The sequence below is a fragment of the Pangasianodon hypophthalmus genome, chromosome 15 (assembly GCF_027358585.1).
Source record: "Pangasianodon hypophthalmus isolate fPanHyp1 chromosome 15, fPanHyp1.pri, whole genome shotgun sequence".
Classification (NCBI taxonomy): domain Eukaryota; kingdom Metazoa; phylum Chordata; class Actinopteri; order Siluriformes; family Pangasiidae; genus Pangasianodon; species Pangasianodon hypophthalmus.
The window spans coordinates 7281902-7294206 of NC_069724.1; the positions used below are offsets into that span (position 1 = coordinate 7281902).

Consider the following 12305-nt stretch of genomic DNA (forward strand, 5'->3'; position numbering starts at 1 on the left):
GTGTGTGTGTGTGTGTGTGTGTATATATACATATGTACACACATATACACACACACTTCTATAGGTTAATCTCCATACCTGTAATACACTCTGAAATCTTTTTATGGAAGAAAGAAACAGAAACAACTTTTGGAGAGATTTATCAGCAAATGTCACAAGAAGGATTAGACAAGTGGCTTTGATTTGTATTAAGAGATGGATAATGTCGAATCATTTTAGTATTTACTACTTTTCTAAGCTTTGAGATAACTCAATAATAATCTGGGAGTTTAAAGGGTTAAACAAGTCCTTAATAATAATTCTAGCTCTTACATGAATTAAAAAAGACAAATAGTCTACATTTAAAATATATTTAAAATACTGGCCTACTTATTGTGCTTTTGAATGGTGATATTCTGCTGTAATTCTGCTAATGAGTACGCAGTACTTCTGGCAGCAGTATGGAAGACGATAACAGTAACATAACGCTAACTCATTCAGCTTGTTATTGTGTTGGACCTGCTTTCAGTTCCTCATTGACTTGTACATAATCAGTGTTTAATCTGTCATAATGTACAATGCAAATAACTGATGGTTTGCATTCTGTCAGACTCAAGATAAAGCTAATTTGAGATTCTAAATGTTATCAGATACTGTAAATGTTTAATTTGTTCATACATACAAACAAATAGTACAACATATAAGCAAATATGAGAGATAAAAGTATATATAACAAAGTAATTCCTTTTACATAACAATGTATTTCTTTCCAGGGACAGCATGTTAGAAATTATATGTATATTTTATTTACCTTTTCTGTAAGCTTACATATCAGGATATTTTATTGTTAGAGCTAACACCAGGAATCAGTGTCCATTTATTCTGCTGAAAAGAAATAGGTTTATTGAATAAATAATTCAGTATTTTTGACGGACAGGAAAATTATTCATGGTAATACATTTATTGTGCTCTAACATTTCGCAGGACATTCTGACAAACCATTAATCTTAATAAATAAATGAATAAACACAGTGTCATAGAGAAAACTTCCACATACAACTTACTTGCAGCTTATTATAGCCTATTTGATGAATATCTATATCTATCTATCTATATCTATCTATCTATCTATCTATCTATATACACACACACACACATACACACATATATATACATAATGTGTGTGTGTGTATGTGTCAATATTCTGTCACAAGTATCAGGTTAATCACGTGAACCAGTTAACCACGCCCACATCTCTACTACGCTATTTGATTAAGATCGATATGTGCTACTTTTACCTCATTTTAATCAGATCGAGCCTATTTGTGTGTAATTTAGTTCTTTTCACGACATATTATTAGACTTTAAAGGCTCATGAAATAAGCATGGCTTCTCCTCTCCTCTCCTCTGTGGACCTTGCAAGTCACGTGGTACGGAAGTTCATAAAATGGAAATTTAGCTGAGCATTTTATTTTTATTTTATATATCTTTATATTTTTACCATTTGCATCGCAGTCGCATCACAACAAAACACTGTTGAACACAGGAAAACACTGTAAAGTGATAAATAATAGGAATGACCGCGACTGTTTCAAGCATAATATTTTTTACCCGTCAGCTTATGTTGCCATGACAACTGCTGCAACAATCAGAGCTCGTGTCACCTCCTTAGCCAAACAGAAATGCGGAGATCCAACCAATCGTCCCAGTCTTTACAAATTCGTGTATGTTCGGAAGCGTGCTCTAATCACGGAAAGTGCCGAAGTTCATGAAGGCACAGATTCATGACCATAATCCAACTACTCTAATACTAGGCTGATTATGTGAATGTGCACAGTAATATTTTGCCTATTTATTGGAGCTTTTGAGCTTTTTATGGCTAAACCTACTTTAATATTTGAGTTATTGAGGTTTGAATTAAACCAATCCGATTCAAATGACCAGACAAACGGACTATAACTATAGCACCTCAGTAATATATAACAGCTTGGTAATGGTAGGGTGTGATTAAAATGTACACAATAATATTTTGCCTATTTATTGGAGCATTTGAGCTTTTTTATGGCTTTATTAAATAAAATAAAATAAATAAATAAATAAACTGCAGACTCCCTTGCTATGTATCATGGACCCTTGGGGGTCCCCGAACCCCACTTTGAGAACCACTGGCCTATAGAATACTGCACTCCGATGTTACAAAAATATCCATAAGCCTGTCACCTCCCAACCATCAGAAAATGAAGGAAAGTAAAGGAGATGAATGCTTTGAAATTATTGAAGTGTATTGAAAGTGTTGTTTTAATATCTTTAATGTTTAACTGAATTGTCTAGATTTAGGATTATAGTTTTTACTGCAGCATTTATACATTTGACTGTTTCACTGTTTCACTGTTCTGTTGCATAATTAAGACTCAGCCTGTGTTTCCAAAACATACCCATAAATTGTTGCGCACATAATGTGCCTGTTTATAGAGATGATTCATTATACTGCTAGTTTTTATGGTCTGGTATAAAATGGTTTAATATTCAATACTTGTAGTCTAGATTCATATCATTATAAAAACTATGGCAAAAACTATAATACTAATCATAGTCTGTTTCTTTTGTTCAGTCCAAAGAGTACTTGCATAAGACTTGCTCTAAGATGATCATTGTCTATATACAAGCAGGAAAGCAGAGAGAAATTTCCCATAAGCCTTGTTTTACACCTGCCAACACCATCGAGACTAGCTAACCATTAACATCAGGTAAAAAGCCAAGCCTTGGCCGTTGATTATCCTGCAGTTACTTTCAATAAACAAACCACTGTTGAAACTGTGCTATGAGCCAAGGGATAATTGAAAGATCAGAACTGAGGAAGGCCAGCCAATACCAGAATTGCACCTTATCATCTGATGTCACCTCTCAGGTAGTTCAGGCTTTTTACTCTAAGCATTATAAAGATTACAAGGGCAGGTCCAGGCAGCCAGATCACACTGCCTCATTCTGACCACGACGTAACGTAGTGAATTGGGACATGCTCTTAACAAACTTTAGATTTGCTAAGACTGTTGACTTAATTTTCTGAAGAAAAGAAAGAGAGTGATTAGAGCTTCAAGTTTACAAGAGAAACAAGGACAAGAGAAACATGGCTGCATTGGGGCTTGAGATTCTGGGAATATCGCTCTCTGTTCTCGGCTGGGTGCTCAGCATCGTGTGCTGCGCCCTTCCCATGTGGAGGGTCTCCGCATTCATTGGATCCAACATCATCACAGCTCAGGTTTATTGGGAGGGTATTTGGATGAGCTGTGTGTTTCAGAGTACCGGACAGATGCAGTGTAAAGTCTACGACTCCATTCTGGCTCTCCCTCAGGACCTGCAGGCGGCCCGAGCTCTGACCGTAGTGGCCATTGTCCTGGGCGTCCTGGCTCTTCTGGTGTCCATTGTGGGGGCTAAGTGCACCAACTGCATCGAGGACGAGGCTGCCAAAGCCCGTGTGATGATCATTTCTGGGGTCATCTTCATAACCGCAGCCATCACGCAACTCATCCCTGTCTCCTGGTCGGCCAATACCATCATTCGGGAATTCTACAGTCCACTTGTGCCAGAGGCCCAGAAGATGGAGATTGGTGCCTCACTGTATTTGGGCTGGGGTGCTGCAGCCATGTTGCTGATTGGAGGCTCGATTTTGTGTTGCAGCTGTCCACCTGCAGAAAGGGAAATGAAGTACGTTCCTGTGAACCGTGTGGCTTATTCCACGACTAACCGCTCAGTGGCTCCCAGCTCTTACAGCAGGAAAGACTATGTCTGAAGGCATCTCAGCTGCATTAGAGTGCTTCAGGTCATTTTTTCTGCTGCCTTGGAGGGAAGAAATACAGCCACGTGAGCTCAGGTGTCCCAGGCTGGTCATGTTTCACCTGGAGTGTTTTTATACGCCACACATCCCAATACATGGATATCTAAAGGACATGCTGAAAATGAATATTTATTCTTGTTTTCAGGACATTCTTTTATATATATATATATTATGAACATTTCGTTCTACTTTACATTTTACCCATATGTCTCAGTATCAATTTAGACACAGGGTAAGTCAATAAAAGTCGATTTGTTTAAATTTTTTTTATTTTGACCTTTGAATTATTGATATTGTGATCTGTTGTGAAAAAAAATGAGTTTTCAGAGCTATCCATTTTTAGGCCTTTATTATTTAATTCTAACATAAATATTGTAAACATAATTTACCATTTTTGCAGTTGTGATCACATTATAATCAGTATCTATGTTTAAATGTACTACCATGCAAACAAGATTACTAGCATGTTTGTGAATGATCAAAATGTTACAATAAATACATTTTTCAATATTTCAGCTCCTTTAAATGTATAATTCATAATTATGTCAGGCATTTAAGTACTCAAAAAACTCATAATAACAATCACTGATAACATGATATTTAGTCACTTGCAGTAATAGCAGGATATTCAGTAGTTTGCAATAATTAACCAATAAGAATTTTGCTTGTTAGTCAATTGAAAGCCATATTAAGAGTTCATATATAACCTGAAATATTCTCTCTACTCCAAAATATTCTCACATGCATGTTTGCTAGTGAAGTAGCAGATCTAATTTGTATATTTCTGCTCATAATCTATCATCATAACAAAACCGCTGAAATCTGTTTTATCCCCCTACTCACATTTAGCTAAATTGTCTAATGACTAGCAGTATTACTGGCATAGTTCTATCAGAAGTGATTGTTATCACACTCTGCACTTAGATGTAATAATATAAGCTGCAAATGTAAAGCTTTATATCCCCATCATTAAATAAGCTAGCTAGCATTACCGTGAGGAACTGTCATTGGAGTCAGTTAGCTAAACCAATATTACTAGCTAACAGCTCCTTTAAATAAGATGCTAGTTAGATAGATAGGTTACTGTCATGTAAATAGCTAATTAGGTATCCAGTTTTGTACTACAAAAAAAAGTTCTGAAAGAAAATATGGTATCAAATAACATAACATTATAACATTTCATAGCAGTAGGTGAACATTAGCTACATAACCTAGCTCATTTACATTTACATTTATCTCATTTGGCTGACGATTTTATCTAAAGTGACTTACGATTGAGACATACAACTGAGCAGTGAGTTAAGGGCTAAGTAACTAAACACTGTAACACGGATAGGGTTCTCAGACCAACACAGTGTAAACAGCACTAGGTTGGTGGTTGCTATGTTATGCTATCTACACCGCTACACAGTACATTGAGTAAAGCAATAAAACGTTTATACCAAAATAAATGTTAATAAATGTATGTTTTATTAAACACACACGGTTGTACATAACTTATTAATATTTGCAGTGTTTGTTTCAGCATCAAATTAAGTTAGCGTAAATAACACAAGAATAGCATTATTTTGAGATCATGCACAATAGAGAGATTTTTTTTTTGACAAAAGAATCTCTCTCTCTCTCTCTCTCTCTCTCTCTCTCTCTCTATATATATATATATATATATATATATATGTGTGTGTGTGTGTGTGTGTGTGTGTGTATATAATAGATTTTTATTTTATGACTTCTACATTATCGAGTCAGTATAAAAATCTTTTAAAGTTCCAAACATTAATTTTCCAGAACAAAATTAAACGTTACAGAATGTTTGTATACTAGTAAAGAAAGCAGCATATTATGAAAGAGACAAAAAACATAACGTAGTTTTGCTGCAAAAATAAGAAGCAAGTGCGACAGTGAAAGTTTCCAGAAGAACTGTGGCTGGTTCTGCAAGATGCTCAGTAACACTTACAGCTCACTTCCTTATAAAACTGCACAAATTGTACCTGAGACTACTAATTTTTTTAAGGCCAAAGATCATCACACCAAATATTGACTTTGTTTCATTTATTACTGTTTACTGCTCTTCATAGTGTTTTTTAAATATCGAAACATTTAGTTTCATTATTTTGATTTTTACTATTACAAAAATGTTTGATATTTTGATTTTCATTTTTATGAAATATTTTGTAATAAAATATTATGAAATATATAAACCTTTTTTAAAACAAATATTTGTCAAATATTATTTGTCTCAATTTTTGCAAATTTTATACAATATCTAGGTCAGAAGGTTAAATGTGAGTGTGTCATCAGACAGTCCAAAGCCACAACTAGTGTATTTCAGAGTACACAGACTGTAATAATTTTGCGTCGTCTGCCATTCAGTGACCGTCACAGAGACAGTGTTGTTCAAACAGATGCCTTTGAACTTAGATCTTAGATTAAATGGATTATCTAGATAAAGGTTTGTTTAAAAAAAAAAAAAGGTAGAGTCACAAATTATGAAGGAAGTTTGGAAGCAATTTTGGCTAAAAATGACCAAAAGTCTGGTTCATAAAATAGTAAAATAGTTTGTCACATCAACTTTTAGAAACTGGAAATATATTTCACCAAAATGATGTGGAAACTAAACTAATCATTTTAGTTTTTAATCAGACACGGTCTGTTGCAATGCCTGTCATGCTCCTGTGCCATATGAAATGCCAGGATGAAATCTTTAAATGCAGTTTTGCATTTTTTTTTAGTTTTTTTTTTTTTCCTTTTCACTTTCGGGGGTAAGTAGATTTTAAAATGCTAGAACTTTACATGTGGATGAGATACATGCAAAAGAGAAACATTTTCAGTTCAGGAAATCTGTATGAGTATTAGGAATGGCCCCACCTTTTATTTCATAACATTTCCTTTTCAGCTCTGAGGTCACGATACCTTAAAATAGCTAAACAAATAGTCTCTCAAAGGTTTTAAAGTCCCTGAAATTTTTGTATCTGTACTTCTGACCTGTAAAAATGGTACGTTTCACAATACTGGCTTAAGCTAACAGCCATTTGCTTCTTACAACCTTATTATAAATGGGTGATTATAAAGAGGTATAACATATAAATGGGTGATTATAAACATTATAAATGGGTCAGTTATTTAAAAACCCCAAATCTCATGATCATTTATGAAAGTAGAAAACGCATGTTGTTTGAATTGTACATTAACAGTGTTATGATCAGATTTTCATGATCTGTATAAAATAATGATTGTAAATATCATGAAGCAGTTTAAATCTGTATATAAGTCTTTTGTATATAAATATTTCTTATCCAACCATATTACAGAAACATATAAACAATCATGACTATAAACCTGAGACACCCAACAGGTTCAAGCAGGTTCTTGGGAAAAAAAATGAAACTACTCCTTAAGCTACATGACAAGCTGTTCTACTGTTTTCAGGTTCTTTAAGAAAGGAAAGTAGAGATGATTGGATTATTTTCAATTTGATTAACATTGGAATTGAATTATTATTATTATTATTATATCTCAATTAGAACGAGTTCATTCTGAAAAACTGTAGTTGTGGGTTGGGCTGTTTACATTAGCCTAGGGAAACACATTCAATCTCCTGTATTAGATATCATATGAATAATTAGGAATGATGCAGGCATTCTGGGGCTATAAAGATCATAAAATTAATTGATGATTACTATTCTAGAAAAAAATGTGTCAAATGTGTCAAGGCTGCCAAATACAAGGCCTTACATAAGTATTCACCCCTGAACATTTCCACATTTTATATATTTACAACCTGGAACTCCCATTAATAACTCATTATACTGTGTTTGTTCTCTAACAAACATTGAGGTCTTCCAGGTAAAGGCGCATTTATATTGACATCACATAATGCTTAAAGTTCACACAAACAGATTCCGTTAAATGGGAAATGTTTGCACCAGAACCAATAGGCAAAAAACAACGGTGTGTCAGAGTGGTCATGTTTTAAGTGTCAACAGGAGCCTGGGGTTAGACAGAATAAGAGCTGGACTTACTGACAATGTGTGTGTGCCGCCAGTCCCAGATTGAAGGGTGTCTTCCTTTTTTGTCTTTTCTATTATAGAATTATTTAATCTTTTATGTTAAATTATATTGTGTTTGTGAATGTAAAATTACTTTGTCTCGACTCAGGGACTTTCGGCTTGCTACTGTCACCTCTGGCTTGCTCAACTGAGATCAAGATGTACATTTGGATTTCTGTAAAGCTACTTTATGACAAGGAAATTGAACTGTCTGCTTAAACTGATTGTGTTATCAGGCATCATGTTATCACGCATTAACCTTCCTGTTGTGTTGAGGTCAAAATACAGCTATGGTTTTTCTCATCTGACTGGCATATACAGGAGCTTAATGACTTTTTGCAGACTATGTGTCTGAACATATCAAATTAATGATAACTGGTTTCACTGATTTTTGTAGTTTGTTAAAATTTTCTACATTGATGGTGGTCCTGTTAAATCTGACTGGCCATAGAAAATAAATGAGCCAGCATATAAGAAGATGTAAAATAAAAATTTCTCTCTTTCCCTCTCTCTTTCACACGCACTCACCCACACACACACACACCAAACAACGTTAGAATCTTGGTTGCGGGTGGAAAAAGCAAGTCTACGAGAGGTGGGGACTATTTTAAAAATAGCCTGTAAATAATCAGATTGGGCTACTTGTACTCAGGGTTATGACGAAATTCTGTTTTGAAATTGTGCGATTCTTGAGTTTCAGGTAGCACTGTACATTCATCAGTACTGTTTTTCACACAATGAAAATGCTCAGCGTGATCTCAGGAGATGGTTAGCAAACCTACATTATGACTATTTCACCCCAGATAAAGTTTTGTAATAAACGTGAATGAACCGGAAATGTAGAAACTGTGGTAAATATAATGTGGAAATGTTTGTGCAAGCATCCCATTAAATCTAATAAATTTTTGCAATAAATTTTCCAAAAAGAAATATATTTTTGGAAAATGCAAGTGCAGCGCCAATTCTGTTGTAAGTTATATTGTAAAAATTAGAAGAAGGAAACAGGGAACTATGGAGTGGATAATGTCCATACTAGGCAACGACAAAAAGAAATATTGCAAAAAAAAAAACTGCAAATCAAAAATTTGTGTTCACTACAGTGAACTTGTTTCCCATGCAAGGACTGAGAAAATGAGGGGGAAAAAATCTCCCTTTTCCAATGCAAAATACTTTAATTTAGTTTTGTGTCTTTTTGTGCAATTTTTGAGGGCTGGAAATCAGGCTGGAAATTCTGACCTATCAAGGCTGATTATAATTTTGAGCCCAGCTCTGCACTGCAAGGGATGTACAAACCAGCTACATACGGACTGTATGGGAGGGTGACCAGAAAGAAAGGGGGGTTTAATGGTGTAATGAGACCAAGATTGGGATTTTTGTGCAAGTTTCAAAGCGTGGAGCAAACTTAACTTAGGCCACACCTCATATAACACCATCCCTACAGTGACATATGGTGATGGCAGCGTCATGGTCTAGAGATACTTTTCATCCTCAGAAACTTGGCTTATTGCCAAAATTGAAGGGAGAATGGATGGAGCAAAATAGAGAGGGGTATTACAAGAGAACCTGCTTCGGTCTGAAAAAAAAACAAAACAAAAAGAAACTAAAGCTTGGCAAACACTTCACTTTTCAGCAGGAAAATGTTCCCAAACACAAGGACAAAGCAATGCAAGAGTGGTTAAAAACAAAAAAGTGAATGTTCTACAGTGTCCAAGTTACAGTCCAGATCTGTGGCACTGTTTGAATATTGCTGTCAACAAACAACATCCAACCAACCTGAACAATCTGAAGCCAATCTGCCTGGACAAATGGATGAAAATCACTCCCAAAGAGTGTGCAAAGCTGGTAGGAATTTACCCTAAGCTAGTTGTAGACTAGTACCCAGTACTAGTCTACAACTAGGGGTTGAATATTTACGCATTTTTCAATTTTTAATTATATTTTTTAAAGATCTGCTGACCAAATCCAGACGATGGAGGTAAATGCTTTTGCAAGCTTTACCCCAAGAACCATTTGATCAAACTGGGATCTGTTACAGACCAGACTACTTACATAACTTAGATCTGTGATTGATTTGGCTGTGAATTGTGCGGGCATACTTTTTACCTCCCTATTATTGGTCTAAACCATTTATGGCTTTTAATGTCTAATTCAAGCAAATACTTAGCAATGGCTTTATTTACCCTTTCAACATGTAGCAGCTGAGTGTTCTGTGTCAGAAATACCAGTTTGACTGAGCGATATTGTCCTTCCTCCCAGATCTAGACAGGTGATATTTTGTATATGAAACCAGTAGCCTTGTGCCTTCCTCCTACATGATGTCATCACGGTAAGAACCTCCTCCTCCTCCCCCCCTCAGCTGCTGCTTTGGGAATATAAAAGGAGCTTGTTTTCCCCACAGTATCACCACATCATATAGCCACACAAAGAGGTTGGATTGGTTTCTCACATTTCTGCCTTTGTATCGTCAGGGCCAGAGCACCTACAACTCACCATGTCAATGGGAATGGAACTTGGGGGCATCGCCATGGGGATAATAGGCTGGATCATAGCTATTGTAACCTGTGCTCTGCCTATGTGGAAGGTCACGGCTTTTATTGGAGCTAACATTGTCACGGCACAAGTCATCTGGGAGGGCATCTGGATGAACTGTGTGGTTCAGAGCACTGGACAGATGCAGTGTAAGGTGTACGACTCCATGCTGGCTCTTCCTCAGGACCTTCAGGCGGCCCGAGCCATGTCCATCATCTCCATCATCCTGGGTGTGTTGGCTGTAATGATCTCCATCATGGGTGCAAAGTGCACCAACTGCATTGAGGATGAGGCATCCAAGGCAAAAGTCATGATCGTCTCTGGCATCTGCTTCATCATCTCTGGGCTCCTGACACTTATCCCGGTGTCCTGGACCTCCAGCACCATTGTTCAGGATTTCTACAACCCGCTGGTGCCATCCACTCAGCGCAGGGAGTTGGGAGCATCGCTGTACATAGGCTTCGGTGCTGCTGTCCTTCTTATCATTGGAGGAGCATTGCTGTGCTGCACCTGTCCACCACGCGAGAACAGGTACAAGCCCCCGAAGAAAGCCTATACTGCTCCTCGCTCCGTCAGTGGCTACGGGAAGGACTATGTATGAAATTCTTTAAAAGACAGGTAAAGATTTAATGAAGGAAGACAAGCAATCTTCTGAGTAGACTCCGAGATGAAGGGCTGTGTTATGCTGTTCATATTTGCTTTGTGCTGTGTTTGCTGTGTGTATTTGGAGATGCTTTTAAGAATGTACCTGCTGAATGAGGATTTGCAATGTGAAATGGTTAAATATAATGAGCTTGCATTTATATTGTTGGAGCTAGTTACATTTTTATACATGTTTTAGTTCTTTCTTTCTTCTTTCTTCTTAACCTTGCTATGAAGCTCCATAACTACACTCAGGATGAAAGGAAGCACTGCTTTTTTTACATGCATTTGCTTATGAAAATCAGACAAGGGACAGAAACTGATGACGCACGTGGATGAGGACTGAGACCTACATTATTTTTATTTTCTTCTACAAGCTTTAAGAATTTGAATGGACTTATGTTTCTATTAATTATAATTTGCAGATTACCTTTTTTACTTACTGTGTTAAGAATCTACTAAACATTGTTAAATCATTTTACTTGAAGTGCAACAGGCTATGCTGTTCTTTATTCACTTATCTAAATGCTTACGTTTTTGAGCAGAATTTAATTCAAAATTGAACTAAAGAGACTTTTGTGATATAATAAAAAAACCCTGAAAAGGTGTACAGTTTAAATGACTGATGATATTTACTCTGTGCTTTATAACAACAAAGAAGACAGACTGCTTAATGGTGTACTGAAAGCAAATATATAAGGCCTTAGAACACAGAGCTTCAAAAAAGCAGGATTGTTTGCCAGAGGTGGTGGTTAATGAATTTCACCAAAGCCGAGAGAGAGAGACAGAGACAGACAGACAGAGAGAGAGAGAGTGAGAGAGAGAGAGAGAGAGAGAGAGAGAGAGAGAGAGGATATCCAAGTAGTATCGGAGGAAATTCTAATTAAAAATTATCCGTTTTCAAAAAAAAACCTTTGTTGTGTCACATCATATCTGATTGAGAAATTCTTTAAATGTTAACTTAGGAATAAATCACAACAAGGTGGTGTGAAGCAGATTTACTGTTACCACTCCATCATTTATTTTCCAATAACAACATGTCCAGAAATGATTAATTCTGCTTATATGATAACAATCTGCCTATTGTTATAATCCATACTTCATTATGAATGACACATGCTTTTTATCCATTTACATTTCCATTTAAGGTTCAAAATCCACAAGACAAGTTAGTTCCTCTTATCATGCACAGTCATTCCCTCACCAGCCTCTCTTTTTTCTTTCAATTGAAAGTTAAGTAAGGGATTTTTTTGTTGTTGTTGCTGAAAGAA

General features: G+C 36.1%; 1 protein-coding gene across 1 annotated transcript; it reads left to right on the forward strand.

The window, feature by feature from the left end:
* The first annotated feature begins 2795 nt into the window (after window positions 1–2795).
* On the forward strand, window positions 2796–11642 carry cldn3c (claudin 3c). The gene is made up of 2 exons (XM_026938960.3): window positions 2796–3599; window positions 10350–11642. The coding sequence occupies exons 1-2, from the start codon at window positions 3107–3109 to the stop codon at window positions 10991–10993; spliced, it is 1137 nt and encodes a 378-aa protein (XP_026794761.2). The 5' UTR covers window positions 2796–3106; the 3' UTR covers window positions 10994–11642.
* The last annotated feature ends 663 nt before the right edge of the window (window positions 11643–12305 follow it).